Genomic DNA, 18,037 nt, shown 5'->3' on the forward strand with positions numbered 1-18,037 from the left:
TTATCTTTTCTCATCTATACCACCCATGTTTTCACTTCTCTGTTGTTTCCCCATTGTCTAGCACCATAAAAAATTGATAAATATTTTTTTGAATAAATGAATGTGTTGAAGAAATGTCTATAAAATATAAAAATATACGTTTTAATTAAAGTACAGTTGACATACAGTATTATGTTATTTTCAGGTATACAACAGAGTGATTCAACATTTAAATACATTACAGAATAATCGTCATGATAAAGCTAGTAACCTTCTGTACCATACAAAATTATTTCAGTGTTATTGACTATATTCCTTTTGCCATGTATCACATCCCTATGACTTATTTATTTTATGAAGAAGTTTGTACTCTTAATCTCCTTTATTTATTTCACCCAGCTGCCTGCCCTTTCCCCTCTGACAACCACTAGTTCTCTGTATCTATGAGTTTATATTTTGCTTTGTTTGTTTTGTTTTTTAGACTTCATATATAAGTGAAATCATATGGTTTTTGTCTTTTTCTGTCTGACTTATTTCACTTAACATAATACCCTTTAGGTCCATTCATGTTTCAAATGGCAAGATTTCATTCTTTTTGATGGCTGAGCAATATTCCATTATATATGTATCCATCTATTGATGGATCCTTAGGTTGCTTCCGTGTCTTGGCTATTATAAATAATGTAGCACTGGACATAGGGGTACGTATCTTTTTGAATTAATGTTTTTCATGTTATTTGGATAAATACCAAGAAGTGGAGTTGCTGGATTGTATGGTAGTTCTGTTTTTAATTTTTTGAGGACTTGCCATACTGTTTTCCAGATTGGTTGCAGAAGCATATATTAGAATCTGTTTTCTATTAAGCCTGGCATTTAAGAGATTTATAAAATTCTAAAACAATGCCTCTCTTCTCACTAAATCTTTGCATTGGAAAACATAATTATTTTTCATAAAAGTATGTTAACTTATTTTAACATATAATGGGCTTATTGTAATTTTTACATGAATTAATGAAAACATTTTGAAAGTTAGAAATTCAAAAATAGAAATATCAATAGTTATAACTCACATTCCAATGCTCCTTGATGTCTACAATAATTTTTGAGACCGTAAAGTGGTTCTGAGATTAAAAAAATTTGAAAGTTGCTGGCTCAAAGAATGGGCAATATATACTTGTGTATACAACAGCAATAACCAGTTATAATATAAAATGGAAAAAAAGTAAAATATCTAAAAATAACCTTATAGTCCTATGTGGAGTATAACAAAAAATGGTCTATTTCAGAATATGAAAGGAGACTCAGTAAATGGAGATTCACACCATGTTCTTTGATGGGAAGTTTCACTATTATAATAGTGCTCATTTTTCTTAATTAATTTATAGATTTCACATATATCCAAACAACAGAAATATATTAAACCTGTGAAAATGAAAATTTCTATAAAATTTAACTACATGATTCCTAAGTTTATGCAAGAATAATAGGTTAGTAACTGCAAAAAAACATTTTTCAAAGAAGGATAATCAGGGAGACCTGCCTTATCTGATATTATATTTACAGTAGAGAGTCAGATAATCAGTTACCTCAAAACCAGCTTCATTGTGTGTTGTGCATATATGTCTATATATGTGTATTCGTGTGCATTTAATATATGATAAAGGAAACATTAGTGTTCAACTTCACTCACTAAAGGATACGTAAATGTAAACAATTCTTATCAGTTCAGTAAAGATAAAATATTAATATCAGAGGTAATAGTATTGCTAAGCATCTGTAAATTGCTGGGGGGCAATTATAAGTTATAACAACCTTCTTGGATAGCTACTTGCTACTATACATCAAGTGCTTTAAAATATTCATAATCTTCAATGTGGCAAATTTATTTCTAGCAATCTCTCCCACAAAAATATTCAGTAATGAAAAAATATTTATATGCAAATGTGTTCATAGCAGCACTTATTATAATACAAATTTTAGAACAGCATTTATGTCTACATGTTGGGCAATGATTAAGTAAATATGGTAATGACAAGGAAAACCGCATATAGAATAATATTAAATAAAAATAGAGAATACATTTCATATAGTTCATAAATCCATATATGTAAAATGTGTAGCAGAATGCCAGGAGTAGATACCTTAATACATTAACAGTGGTTGTCTCTGAATTCTGGAATTATGAAAAATTTTTATTATCCTCTTTATGCCTTGCTGTATTTTCCTAAGTTTTTAAAATAATGAATATATATCATTGTTAAAGTAAATAAAAACATTACAGTTCAATTAACTATTGAAGTTTCAATTTATAGTTTAAGACGAGTCAGACAACAGATTTTATATTGCATTTCAGCTCTGGATTACCTGTTCTTTTACATCTGACAGTAACTTCAGATAGTTACTGTCATTAACTTACATGTCATTTACATGTCATTAACTTCAGATAGTGCCTCCATTTTCACAGTGTAGTTTTTGTCCATTTGCCAATGAACTATATAACTTTAAACAAGTCACTTTATCTTTCTTGGTCTTTAATTTCCTTGCCTATCAAATGAAGTTCCTTCCAATTTTAAAATCTGGAAATTAAGTGATAAAGATTTAAAAACTGTATTTCCAACAGAAATGTCTTTTGCCACCATCTATATGTCTCTCTTTTACTACACATTTCCTCCTAACTTATTCTCTTCTATGTTTGTGTTTCTGGAGCTCCCTCTTCCCTCCCTACCATCTGATGATTAAGAAGGGATTATAATATCATCTTTCTGTCTGTCTCCCAGTAATACTCAAAGCAGCATCCAGATTCTAGTGTTCCTATATGAATACTGTTGACTGTCATCTACAGGTCATTGATGATACTCATTGTCATAGAATTTATAAAAATCTGTAGAGATTCTAAGAATCTCGATATAAATGAACTGACTCAAGCTTGATGATGAAGTGCTGTTGTCTGTTCCTTGTCATTTTAGCCTGTTTTGTTGGATCTTACTGATATTATACTCTCTACTGCTGTACACAACCCAGGCTTGGATACCTATGTTTACCATTCAAAATGACTAGCACTTTGGAAATACTTGTTTTTTTGATGAAGCTATTGTATAGTATTTAAATTGTAGTTTGCAATCTGATATTTTAACTCTGTGGTGCTTACCAAAAATTATTGCTATATTTAGTTGTTAATTCAAATAAGTTGCTAAATGTGGTACTGGATGACGATATGAATGCATATCATAACACAATATGATAAGCTTTATGCAGATTCATTCACTCGATATCAAATACAATTTTCTTATAATTTAATGTATTAAATTCTTTAGTGTAAAGTTTTAACCTATATTGTATATTTTAAATGGAAAAGCAAACCTCAGAATTGATGCTCTTTGTCTAATTGGTCGTGTGGGGTGGAATATATACTGTTTGATGCCTCCATGTGATTCATGTGTACTGATAAATTTCTTTTTAAACTTGCAGCAAATAGTGGCAGCAATAAATGCAGGGATTATACCTTTAGGAAACACCTCCAATCAAATCAGTCACTGGGATTTGGGAAGTTCCTTCTTCTTTGCTGGCACTGTTATTACAACCATAGGTAGGAGACAACTTATTTTGTTTTTTAATTTTGGTACAGCTTGTGAGCTAAAATTCACTTGTTTGAATTTTTTTACAGTTGGTCAAAATGGTCGACTTAAGGTAGAAAACTAGATTTCAGTAAATTGATTTTGAAAAGAGAGTTTAAAGGTTTGAACAAAGGAATGATGGAAATGAATTAGTTATTATTTCAGAATACTGAGTTGGTTAAAATCCATATGAAACTCGAGAGCAGTTCATTTGAGTCATTTGACTAAAGGATAAGAACATCAGGAAATAGCTTGAAATGGTGATTTTTTGGGGGGGGGACAAGTAGTTTAAAATTTTCCTGCATCTTTGATTCTTTAGTACAGAAAGAAATGATTTGAGTACAATTTTGACATTCTTTTCATGAAGTTCTTATTTGATATCACGTTCTTCAACTTGTAAAATTTAACTCTACATTTGAACAGATTGTTCCTATTCTTATATACTTGTCTATTATGATTATTTCAGGCCTTTTTCATGCATTATGTTTTTTCTAATAACACAAATGTATAAAAAATTAACACTGAAATATTAAGATTACAAAAGTATGAAAGTTTAAGCCCTTGCCCTTTTACCTTTTAATCATGTTGCATGTCATACTGTTAAAAAGGGTCACAGTGGAACGTGGTCTCTTTTTGGGGATTGACTGTGCATCCACTAGGCAGCAGAATGGGTACATGTAGATGACTTCTCTTCTGTTAGTTAGTCCTTCAGTGCCCAAGAAATATCCAGAGGATATAAATGCAGACCCCATAGTGAAAGCCATGCTTGCCATGCCGTGAGGATTGGGAGGAATTACAGCTGCTTGTTTCATGGAAGGAGGTGGGTTTAAAGCATAATTTTCAATAAAGAGAAGGAAATTGACTTATCACAATTATGAAGGAAATATGTGTGCAAAGGGAATTCTCCCCTTCCACACATGCTTGTGATGAGATTTCCTCTCATGGGCTTGACCTCTGATTTGGGTGTGTGAATTACAATTCTAAAAGTTTTAATTTTATTCTTTGATGTCATTGATAGATTATGAAGTGTATACAGTTTTCAAATGAATACCTTATATCAAAGTCCTAAATAAGTGAACATGGACAGTTCACGGATGAACTCTTGCTTAGAATTTTCCTTTGAGAGGAATTTGTAGTGTCCTGTCATTATGTGAATCCACTGTAATGCCTCTTTGTGCTGGAACACTTGCCAGTGAAATAAATACCTTAGCATGTTGATTTTTGCCTTTGTTAAGAAGTCAAAGAGCTATGTTTACTCTTACATCTCCATCAGCTAGGTCAAAAGTTGTGTGGCTGCGAAAATCTGGAAGAATGGCAACCTTGATATCTAACCATAATAACAGGTTAACTTTGGAGCTTAGACATCTTGGCCATTTCTACTATGGAAATAACTGTTTATTGTGTAAACTACTTAGAGTTTGGAAGGAAAAAAAAGCTCACAGACTGAGTGAGAATGGTTTGTTTCTGCCCAATGAAAACTCAAATGTCCACGTTATAACTCATCATGACCACCACTAAATTATTCTCCAAGAGACTTAGTCATTATACAGACTTAGTGTTGCATCCTATGTTTATAAAGTCTCATTTTTTGAATCCCAAATTCAGTAAGTTTTGCAGACATATACTTCAACACATGAAAAAAATAAACCGTTATTACCAGCCTTACCCCCAAATTATAGCCATTAAGCACAGTAGCTGATTATTTAGGTTGTTTAGGTAGCTGCCTGGCAGCCCAAGTCTCTTACTGTTCTATCTCAGTCTTAGGTGGATTAAGTCATTCTAGGTCACCGACATTTACTCCATGGTCTTCTACTCCTTGGTCAAGGCCATCTCCTCAGACCTTGGACTAGATTATGGTCTAGGGCAAGGTAAAAATTTTGGCCTCTTTCATAAGTCTCCATTTGAGAGATATCCAAGTCATTATTTAATAAAATTCAAAGTGTAATTATTAATATTGCTAATGATAATAATTGTATGATCTTTGAAGTGGTTTTTAGAAATCATAGAAATTGTAACCTCTAGCACTAAGCTACACTGTATTAGTTGTTTAAAAAATAGAACTTGAGACAGTCTGGGAGAAAAAGTTGCAGTTGCTCTTGTAGGGTGCCTGATATAGGCAGTGCTTCATGGAGCTGCATTGGCTGAACTGTCCCAGATTTTTCTACTTAGTGTTAACATTTGTCTAAGAAGCCAAAGTGACCCTTATTATTCATTAGAAACATGCCCAAGAGAAGTTCAGGTATACAAAATAGAATATTAAAATTTAAGACCTAATTTTAGAGAATCTCTTCATATATCCACACACTGTTTTCAAAATGAAACCCTTCCAAGCCCTTCACAAATTCCATTTCACAGTTGCACAGACTAACATCCATTCCTGACTATTCTTTTTCTCTTATTCCTTGCTTCCAGTTCATCAGTCAGTCCTGTTGGCTCTGCCTTTAAAGTAGATCTATAATTTAACTACTGCTCACCATTCAAACTGCCACCATTTTGGTCCAAGCCAGCATCATCTCAGTGCCAGCATCCATGTAGAAAGAAACCTTCTGCTCAGAAATATTCTCTGGATTCCAACTCATTCAGAGCAAACACCATACCCCACTGCTTATCGCACCTAATAAGATGCAAGTTCTGGGATTTTTATGTGTTTGAGTCTTTTCTGTATCCCCAGTGCCTGACACATAGTGGGTGCTTAATAATTATTTTTGGACTTAAAAACAAATGGGGATTCTAAATGATACGAACTCTACCTTGTTGGAAATTACATAACACTAAATTGATAACTTATTACACTAAATTCTTAGCTCTTTAAACAGGCTTCATTACTAACTTTTTTGTTTGTTCATTTACTTATTCAAAAAATAATAAAACATGATCAGTCTGCTACTATAAAGATAAAAGATAAATTACTTGAGCCCGGGTGGCACACAGACCCGTCAGGGAGGCCCCTGGGCAGATAGTCATTTACAGTATAGCATGCCAAGTGCTATGGCTTAAGAGCATTCGGTGGGAATGTATAGGAGTGACACTGTACATAGATACTGGGGTAGATGGGTGGGTAAAAAGGGAGCAAGGAATACTTCCCTTTCCTTGATAAATGTCCGATTTGAGATTGGAAAAAGAATTAGGAATTTCCCAGATGAATAAAGGTAGAATGGGAGCATTCCAGGCATCAGGAGTTCACGTGGGAAAGATTAGGGGTAAGAGAGAATATGGTCTGTTTAGGAATTACAGGTCATCTAAAATTGTTGTTTGTAGTTGAAGGGATTCATCTTTAGAACCCTGTAAATCATTAAGTCAACATAGTAGCTCCTATTGGATCTATGCTACTTTTGCCACTGCTGAGAGTATAAAAGGAAATAACACAGTCCTTGTTTGCAGTCAAATTTGGGAGATAAAATTTACAATTAGGAAATAATGGAATAATAACAAAAATAGGTCTTGTATAATCAAATATTACATGGAACAGTGGTTTCAGTGCTATAAGAATTGAGAAAAAGGAAAGAACATGTGGGCTGGAATGGGGAGGAAAGGCTTAATTAGAGAAGTTGGATTTGAACTATGCTTTGAAGAAAATGTTTCGGTTTAGATTGATGGAGGGGAAGAAGCCTCCCAGTCTGTGATATAGCTAAGCAAAAGCACCAAGGGAGAATGAGCCTGACTTATTTCAAGGATAGAAAAGTAAGTATTTGAGTAGACCAGAGGAATTGTTTAAAGGAGTAATGGGAAATATTATTGACTGATTCACATGGGAAGAATACAGTTGAATATAATTTGGATTTTGAGAATTTTGGACCTACTGTACTAAGAACATGGATTTTTTTGCAAAGCGAAGTGACAGGTTAAAAGTGACATCAGAAGATGCATCTGTCAGGAAGAGGATACGTGGAGACTGACGGTGAGGGAACAGTTAGGAGACCATTTCTGTGATCCACAGAAGGGGAGTGAGAGTATGGACTGGGAGGATTGGAGTTGGTGTTGAAAGATGAGATTAGGACAAAAGGTTGAAATAATTAGATGCGGGAACCAACAGGCCTTGGTGACTAATACAACAAAGAGAGAGGCATCTAAATGTTGACTATTGAAATGAAATGAATATCTAGGCAGCAGGCTGGTAGTTCATAAGCAGTCCTAGTTGATCCTGTGAAGAAAAAGGAGTTTAAAAAAATGGCCAAGATTTTATACATGGTGTTATATTAGGAAGCTTCATTTTAGTCATTTTCCCACCTCAATTTTTTTTTGTTGGTTTATTCTTTAATTCAGACAGACTAGAAAGACAAGGTGGACAGGCTCCCTCCGGAGCTCACATTGGGGTTGAGGAGACCCAACAATCAGTCAGTGCACTGAAAAACAAGACCATTATCAATGGCAGTAAATGCTCTACAAGAAGTTCATGTACGTGATCAAGAGTAGGTAGTGGAGGGCTTCCCTGGTGGTGCAGTGGTTGAGAGTCCGCCTGTCGATGCAGGGGACATGGGTTCGTGCCCCGGTCCGGGAAGATCCCATGTGCTGCGGAGCGGCTGGGCCCGTGAGCCATGGCCGCTGAGCCTGCGCGTCCGGAGCCTGTGCTCCGCAACGGGAGAGGCCACAACCGTGAGAGGCCCGTGTACCGCAAAAAAAAAAAAAAAGAGTAGGTAGTGGAGCCAGAGCAGGGAGTGGCAGGGAGTGGCAGGGAGTGGCAGGTGCCAGGTGCTCTAAAGCAAACTGATTCAAGAGCTCTCAGAGCAGGTGACAGTTAAGCAGAAGCCTAAAGGATGAAAAGAAATCAGCCAGGGAAAGAAGAGTGCCAAGATGAGTTCAGGCAGAGGGCACAGCATGGCAAAGAAGAAGCGAGGTTAGCAAGATGAACAGGGGCCAGCGGATGTAGGACTTGGTAGGTCATGACAATATCCTCAATTCAGTGAGAAGCCACTGAAAGATTTAAGCAGAAGGGAGTCCTGATGTGACTCAGGCTGCTGTTCGGAGGGCAAAAGGGAAAGCAGGAAGGCGAATGAGAAGGTTATTTTATTACTCCATATGGGAGAAGATGTTGACTTGAACTACGGAGGTGGCAGTGAGGAGGCTGAAAAGTGGACGGATGCATGATCTTAAAAAGAGAGTTTATGGATGGAGATGCACTCATCTCTGAGAATGGGGCCGTGGGTGGGGGCGGGGTTAGTGTTTTAAATTTTATTTTAAAGCTAATAAGAAATCACTTAAACTCTAGGAAAGGCTGTTGGCAAAAATGATGTAATGGAAAAGTGTATTCTATTTTGAGGTCAGTTTAAAGATTAGAATAAGATGTAAGGTGATTTTATTCCCTGAAGGCATTAAAATATAATAAAATTTTCCCCAGTGGAAAGTAAATCAGAATGCCAGGGACCGGATTTGCCCAAGCTTATCACTGAATCATCCTGATCTCTGAGTGTCAGAATGCAAATAACAAGACACCACTATGGTCTACAGCAACTTTAAGATCCCAAAGCATCATGTTAGGTCTTATGGAAAACACTTCCTTGGAGTAACATTTCTCGTATTTACAAAGCACTCTTGTTTTCCACTCCTTGAGTTGTAGAGATTGGATTCAGGTATATAGTTTCTATGTTTAGTTTTTCTGTATTTTGAACCATCCACTGGGACTTTCAGTTTCCTTTTACCTAGATTGAATTATTGAATTGCTGAAGCTGTTATGACAATGGTCACAGATTTTCTGCCAACTCTTATTTACCTGTTTAGCATAATGCTTAATTATGCATTAGAAAACAGGGAAAAATGAAAGATTAGAAAAAAACAGGGAAAAAATTTTTTTGTTTGGTTGTTTGTTTTTTGCGGTACGCGGGCCTCTCACTGTTGTGGCCTCTCCCGTTGCGGAGCACAGGCTCCAGACGCGCCGGCTCAGTGGCCATGGCTCACGGGCCCAGCCGTTCCACGGCATGTGGGATCTTCCCGGACCGGGGCACGAACCCGTGTCCCCTGCATCAGCAGGCGGACTCTCAACCACTGCGCCAGCAGGGAAGCCCTAAAGAAAGTTTTAACAAACAGTTCCAGATAAAAAGAAGAGGTCAATTTTGGAAATGCCAAGACTATATTGAAAACTGTAAAGCCTATGCATATCTTTAGCAGAGAGTCTAGGACCTTTCTGTTGGTAAAAAAGCTATAACTTAAAAGGTGAGGGGAAAGGTGTAAGATCTTTTTTGTTCAGTTTTGTAATCTCATGAAACCACTGTCTGAACTTGGAAATGAACAGACTTGAAGCAGTGGTGTAGAATTTGACAGTCAGCATTTTCCCAGGGGATGATGTCATTGCAGCTTTGGGTGTTGGGTGCTATCTTATTAATTTGGTACACTCATAATTCTATGGCATTTCACTAGTCTCTTGGCTGTTCCTTGAGAACTGCACATTGGATTTTGGAAACATTGAGCTTCCTTCAGGCAGCTTAAAAGGCAGATAATCTTGCAAGGTGACTTCCAGCTCTGACTCCACAATCTCATTGCATTTTTCTTTATGCCAGTTTGTTAAAGTAGATAATTCTTTTTCCAAAATCTGCACTTCTGGTGTTGTGCAGTTGAAATACAGAAGTTGAAATTAACAAATTGTTTTGGGTCTTTGATGCTCTGTTTCTCTTCCCATCCACTAAACTTAATGAAAATAAAACCTATCTCAGGATATTAACATCAATTCCTACCATTCAGAACCTTCACATAGGTTTATTTTCTAAGTTAAAATGCATTTATTCTTCAGAGAAAATGCCTTCTGAACAGTAGTTAAGATTGCAGAGTGCAAAATTATATTTGATAGGCAATAAAGCAGAATTATTGCATAAATAGTATTGTAGACTCCAAATCTTTTCTCATTATGTATGTATGTTAATCAGCACGAAGAGGTCTAATTCAGAGCACCTAGTACTCAGAATCCTGTGCTAGTTGGAAAGGGATTTGGGAGTATTAAGGATGTAATCTTCCCAGGAGTGAGGCAGTGTTTTTATTATTATCATTTGGTAGTAGAACTCAGAGCAAGAAAGTATAGATATAAAAGAAACCAGAAGTGCCAGTGAGAGGAGGGCTGGCTATGGTATCTGCATAGTAGTCATCCACATCTTGGGTGTGTTCAAGGCAGGAACTGCTTGTATTCTGTAACAAAATCTACTTTTATATATTTTTGCCTACTTTGGAAAAGTTTGCGATAACATATTTTTAATCTTCGGGAAATCAGTCACTGTCAAATGATGTGATCATGAAATTACCCCAAAATTGGAAGCAAAGAATTGTCATGAAGTTCATGCCCTGAATAAATACAGAATCTATTTTTAATCTTGTCATTTCCCCCTTCCCAACCACTATATGAAACGCAGCACGTTTGTCATAGATTATAGATTTTATAGAGCATCTGATTGACCACTAGATATGCAAGTATTACTCGGAATGTGATTAAAACTAGGTGAGATGATTATCAGAGAAATATTTTTGTAATTGTCTCAAGTATTGCATTTGATAGGGAAGAAACGTAATAACATTTGTCTGGGCCTGTCTACTTTAAGCTAGTAATTATGCTACATATTTGTTTTCTTCCCAATCCTTTGGAAAAAAAAATCTAGACTTGTGCAATCTTACTCTTGGAAAATTGGCATTGTTATTTATGTGGTACTGTAAAAATAACATGGTATTTACAAAAGAAGTACCTGTGCCAAATTAGGTCCATGTGTAATGTAAGTATTGTGATTTGTGTGCACATAAGGTACGATGCAGATAATGACTAATTCTAAACACAAAGGAATTCCATGCAGCCATCTCTTGGTTCTAAAGTACCACTGGGGAAAATATTGATATTATGAACTTTTGAAAGTCACAGGTCATCAAAAAATGCATGTTAATTACTAATCTTAAACTTCTTCCCCTTCTAACTTTATTTTTAAAGCAAAAACAGCAAACATGGGCAAATTTGGTTGATGTGTTGTACCTCTCCTCTTTAAGCTTAAGTTTCCCTTACTGGAGATGCTAACAAAGAGTGAAATTCCCAAAGGCAAGCAGCAAGAGAAGGAAAAAGAAAGAAAGGGTATGGAATAAATCATAATCAGCCTAAGTAGCTCCTGTTTAAAGAGTGTAGGTTTTAATAGGTAATTTCAGTGGTACCTGTATATAACTTAATGAAAACTCTGTTTTTTTTGTTCTTTGTTTGTTTTTTGAATAAGAATTAGGTGATTTAATATATAACAAATGAGACTTCATCTAAAACATAGAAAAATGAAGGATTATTCAATTAATGATATTGAGGTAACTAGTTCCCAATATGGAAAAGATCACTTAGGACCATGCCTTATACATCAACATAAATTACAGTTGAATTCAAGAGTTAAGTTTTTCAAAAATCACTCCTTGGGGGTTTCCCTGGTGGAGCAGTGGTTGAGAGTCCGCCTGCTGATGCAGGGGACACGGGTTCGTGCCCCAGTCCTGGAGGATCCCACATGCCGCGGAGCGGCTGGGCCTGTGAGCCATGGCCGCTGAGCCTGCGCATCCGGAGCCTGTGCTCTGCAACGGGAGAGGCCACAATAGTGAGAGGCCCGTGTAACGCAAAAAAAAAAAAAAAAAAAAAAAAAAAAATCACTCCTTGGGAAAGTTAGAATAATTTGATTACTTAATATAGATAGAGATGAGTTATGATAAGCTATGCTAAAAACCAACAGAAAAAAAAATCACGGAAGAAAATATGCATTTGACCAGGTACAAAAATTGAATCCTCTGTACGTTTCCTGACACACATACACATGCAGTCACCAAGCTGAAACATCAAAATAGACAAAGCAGTTTGTACTATGAAAAAAGATTAATATACATCACATATAATTCTAAATAGACTTATAAAAATATCAAATCGTCATAGACAGTTAAAGGACAAATTAGAAATTGGAGGTTATTTAAACTACATGTTGCCTTAAAAATCTAAGATATATATAAATTATATATATATTATATATATATAATTCTACAAAATTTACGAATCTAAAAGCTGTATGATGCCAAATACTTGTGAGCATATTATGAGAAGGGCACTTTCCTATATTGCTGGTGGCATTGTAAATTGATATAATGTTTTTTTGGAAAGCAATTTGGCAATGTGTTTCAAGAGTCATAAAAATGTTCATACCCTTTAACCTAGTAATTCTACTTCTGGGAATCTATCCTAAGGAAATAATCCAAAATGTTAAAAAATGCCATATACTTGACAGTGTTTATCCCAGTGTAATTTATACTATATAAAAATGGAAACCACTTACACTGTCCCACATAAAAGCTATGCTTTAGTAAATTATGGTCCATTCACTAAATGGAATGTACATGAATATAAAATAGTGAGTATTATAACTCATTTGTACTAACATTTCCTTCTCATGGTAAATCCTCATCTGTGAGATCAGCTCATGTCCTACTTACTTAATAAAACTAACAAAGATGTCATGCATCATCTTTTTAACTGTTGGGAAACTCTGTTTTAATATCATTTGATGCATAAAAAATAGATGTAGACATGACCTCCTAATAAATATTATACTGCAAGTAAATAAAGTGCTGTACATATTCATGCAGACACTTAACCTAGTTATACTTACATAGTACAGCTTAGAACGAAAATACTGCTCCCTATTTTTTTCAAAGGAGTGAGTCAGTAGAAGGAACATCAGATTTCATTTCATAAAATTTAAGTTTAGGTTTCTGCCTTTGCTACTAGCTAGGGTTATATTCTTGAGCAAATCACAGTTCTTCTATTATCCTTAATTTTCTTATTTGTCACATGGGGCTAGTGTTTCTCACAATCAGAACTGTTGTGCAGGTTAAATAAAGTTATGTATGTAAAAAGAGCTTGTACACTGAATTGCAGTATACTAATTTAAAGTAAGCTAATTTTGTTACTAAAGTAATTTTTATTAAAATTTATACTGCATTTATTTCTATTACTAATGTTAACAAAGAAAGAAAATACATTCTTTCCTAAAGCTTTAATCCACACATTTTAATTCTTATAATATATATAATGTTGCCTTCACATAATTAAGGTTTGCTCAAACCAGTTATTCTCACAATGCTAAGTGTTAGATTTGACTAGTTTCTTCATCTAGTTAATTTGTTTTGATCTAATGAAATGAGTTGATTTTAATGATATCTAGATAATCCAAAATGTGATCATCAGAATAATATATAATGAAACAGGTGTTACTCTTAGTTGAGTAGAATAAAAATTAATATTTTTATAAATCTTTTTTCTATATGATTAAAAAAAAACTATGCCTCTATATTAGGATCTGCTAAGTTATTTTCTATAGTAAACGATCCGCACATCTTGGTGACTTTACAAAATAAAAAGTTTATTTCCTGATCACATTGTATGTCCTGTGTGGGTCAACAGGAGGGCCCTGCCCATTGTTCTTGCTCATAAGAAGGAGACCATGGGAAACTGAACACTGGCTAATCATGCTTCATATACGTGCACACATTGTTTTTACTCACGTGACATTGGTCAGACCAACTTCAAGAGTGTAGATGGGGAGATGCTATCCTACCTTATGATCAGAAGAACCAAGATATTTTGTGACAGCTCTAATAACTTCCATAAACAAATATACTAATTAGATACCTCCTTGAATGTTATTTGTTATACAAAGTAATTAAATATTACAATAAAATAAGTAATTAACATTATAATAAAATATAATATTTTGTGGAATATATATATCTCTTAGATTTTTAAGGCAACATATAATTTATATTTTAAGGCAATATATAATATAAATTAAACATTATAATAAAATAAAGTAAAATAGTTTATATTTTAATTTGCTTTCTCAAACTATGTCTCCTTAACTCCATCACTGCAATAGAATTTTCATTTTTCACATCTAATGTTGTGCTAGTGAAGGGGATTGTGTTCCAAAATTATCTCCCTATACAGTGGTTTCATCAGTGAAACTATCTCAAAATGAAAGTAAAAATCAATATATAAAATTCTAATTTTAGCTTCTTGGCAGAGATTTTGCTGTCACTGGTGATATTATATAGGGATTCCATTAGCATTTAGAGTACAGTCACCCCTTGGTATCCAAGGGTGAATTGATTCCAGAACCCTCACAGATATCCAAATCCATGGATGCTCAAGTCATATAAAATGGCATAGTGGGAGGGAGATGCAAGAGGGAGGAGATATGGGGATATATGTATATGTATAGCTGATTCACTTTGTTATAAAGCAGAAACTAACACACCATTGTAAAGCAATTATACTCCAATAAAGATGTTAAAAAAAATAAAATGGCATAGTGATTGTATATAACCTACGAATATCCTCCCATTTACTTTAAATCATCTCTAGATTAATTACAATACCTAACGCAATGTAAATGCTATGTAAATAATTGTAAATACAACGTAAATGATATGGAAATAGTTGCCAGCATGCAGCAAATTCAAGCTTTGCTTTTTGGAACTTTCTGGAATTTTTCTTTTGAGTATTTTTGATCCATGGTTGGTTGACTCTACTAATATGGAACCCAAGGATATGGAGGGCCAACTGCATTTTAGTAGTGATCACTTATCATGATGATACAAAAACAGTCAAACCATTTAGGAAAGTAAGTTAAACAACTGAGTTTACTTTTGATGTAGAAGCAAAATAATGCAGGGGTCAGCAAACTATGACCCTATGGGCAAAATCCCGCCTTCTTTCTGTTGTATAATTATTAGAACACAGCTGCATCCATTTATTTTAGTATCGTCTTTGGCTACCTTCATGCTATAATGGCAGAGCTGAATAGTACAACAGAGGCTATATGGCATGCAAAGCTGAAATTTTTACTATCTGGCCCTTTGCAGAAGAAGTTTGCCAACCACTGGACTAAAGAAAAGAGTGTAAAGCAAGGAAAAAAATACAATTTGTAAATAGAAGACCTGGATTTGTCTTGATTCTAACATTATTCACTGTGTGATTTTGACCAGATCATTGAACTTCTCTGAATTATTTCCTCACATGAATAGTCCAAATGACTTCCTAGTAGGTGAATAATAATAGCTGTGCTTGCCATCTCCCAGGATTTTATGAAAACTCAAAGGATAATATATTTCATAATGCTTAATTAACTACTGTGCAGTTAAAATTGATCATTTAAAAAGAATATTCTGTATTTCTCCATTTTTCCTCATTGTCCGATAAAGACAGAAGTGAGGTTTGTGATTCAATTTCTATGAACCTCTGGAAGGGTAACCCTCAAGGGCTTATAATCTTGTTTTCTGGAGAGAGGGCCCATAATGTATATTGGATTCTCAAAATGGCCTGTCATTCTCAAAAGGGTTTAAAGCCATTGGCTTGAATAACTTCTGTTTTAATTTTCAGACTGATAGTAACATTTTGTAGCACTTCAAAAATTGAGAAAAGGGCTTCCCTGGTGGCGCAGTGGTTGGGAGTCCGCCTGCTGATGCAGGGGACGCAGGTTCGTGTCCCGGTCCGGGAGGATCCCACATGCCGCGGAGCGGCTGGGCTCGTGAGCTATTCCGCAACGGGAGAGGCCACAACAGTGAGAGGCCCATGTACCACAAAAAAAAAAAAAAAAAAAAAAAACTTGAGAAAAAAATATCATATTAGAAACATCATAGCAATATGCTCATGTAGATGCTGGCCGACTAAATAACTGCTTAGAGAACTGAGTATAGTGCTCAGAAAGAAACCATGTGAAAATACATTTCTAAAAATAAGAAAATCTTATGTTTCTGCTGAGCTCTGAGTGATATTATAGTGTCAAATATTTTCAGTTCTTCCAAACTCCTGCAGATTCTGAATTGTTTTCTGTAAACATGATAAGAAATGTTATATTTTAGAAAACTAGAGTATTACCACCCCCATTCCTGACATTCTGGGTTTTAAAAATTCAGCCTTCCTCCTATTATATAATTATTAGAATATAGCTACATCAATTTGTTTTAGTATTGTCTTTGGCTACCTTCACGCTATAGTGTCAGAGTTGAATAGTACAACAGAGGCTATATGGCCTGCAAAGCCAGAATCTGGAAAAGACTATATATATATATATATATATATACACACACACACACACACACACACACACACACACACACACACACACATATGTGTATAACTGAGTCACTTTGCTGTATACCTGAAACTAACACAACATTGTAAATCAACTATATTTCAATAAAAATTAAACATAACAAAAACAAGAAAAGCATGCAAATGTAAGTATAAGAATTTAAAAAGTGGTCCTGGATAAAGGAAAAAAACTAGACCAGGAAAATAGGCTGGGAATGGGAAGGCACAATTTTAAAGGAGTTTAAAGGATGATATTTCTTTTCCAGTTTTTTATATTACTTGTTTTCACTTTGGATTTGTGTTTCTAAACTGTGAACATAGAGTGTGAATGGGGGCCTCAGAAGTTCTTTCCACTTGATTCAATGTGGGCAGGCTTAGTAGCAGGATAATATAAGTATAGTTAGCTACCAGCTAGTTCATTTCAGTTCACTTCCTTCTACTGAGTGGAAAATCCTCCCATATTCTCTATCTATAGGCTCTGGATTGTTATGGAAACAAGGAAACAGTGTTTTTATAGCTGTTGTCCTGAGCTATCTTTAGGAGTGTCTTGTTGATTTCTTACTTGCATTCCAGGATTAGGTTTTCTAATAGACTGAAATTAGGGTAAAGGACTTAATCTGAGATAGTCTTCATAGCTGTGAAGAGATTACAGAAACGAAAAATGTATTAAGGGTTCACATTTAGGGCACGATCAGGCCTTCTCGTAATTATCTTTTTTTGTGTTCGTGTTTCATTTCAGGCTCAAGTGAGACTGTGTAAGAAATTAAGTAAGGATACAAGGTAGTGTGGAACAGTGATGTTTGTACTCCTTCCCTGTCCCCCACCCCTGGAATACTTCATTTAAATTAAACCTTATGAATATCAAATATATAAAACAGAAAATGGAACTATTTGTGTGTGTACGTGTCTGTCCATGGTGGGGCAGGAGTAGTGGGATGTATCCAAGAGCAGGCAGCCTGTTTCCATAGTAGGACAAGGCTTGGAGGTCAGATAGGTGTGCATTTAAACGCTGACTTTCAATTGACACTTTAAACGTGTCACTTTCAATTGCTCACGTGTGTTTTACTTAACATTTCTGAGCCTTAGTAGAAAAAAGTTTTGAGACATCTTTTCCAGAATTTTACTTTGGGAATTAATTGAGGAAAATATACCCAAAGTGCCTAGGATACCACAGTCCCGCCCTTATAGTAGATTCTCAGTCAGTGTTAATTTCCTTTTATACATCTTTCCAGTTCAAATGTTCCCAGAGTTTGGGGGATGGGCTTTTCCCCACCATCTTCTCCTAGTCCCAAGGCTTAGAGCACATATTCTACTATCTGTGGGAAATTGTGGAAAATAAATTCTAGACAGCAAAGGAAATTACCCACATAAAGTA

At 35.1% G+C, this 18,037-nt stretch overlaps 1 protein-coding gene across 3 annotated transcripts in view; it reads left to right on the top strand.

The window, feature by feature from the left end:
* The window catches only part of KCNK2 (potassium two pore domain channel subfamily K member 2), a gene marked incomplete at its 5' end in the record, with an annotated part of 249,583 nt that overhangs the window by 121,540 nt on the left and 110,006 nt on the right, over positions 1-18,037 (top strand). For all 3 annotated transcript variants that reach the window (XM_079696393.1, XM_079696392.1, XM_079696394.1), the window contains one exon: positions 3,448-3,565. In XM_079696393.1, the coding sequence (XP_079552519.1) occupies positions 3,448-3,565 (118 nt within the window). The remainder of the gene's footprint in view (positions 1-3,447; positions 3,566-18,037) is intronic.

The sequence above is a fragment of the Hyperoodon ampullatus genome (assembly GCF_949752795.1).
Source record: "Hyperoodon ampullatus genome assembly, chromosome: 2".
Taxonomy (NCBI): domain Eukaryota; kingdom Metazoa; phylum Chordata; class Mammalia; order Artiodactyla; family Ziphiidae; genus Hyperoodon; species Hyperoodon ampullatus.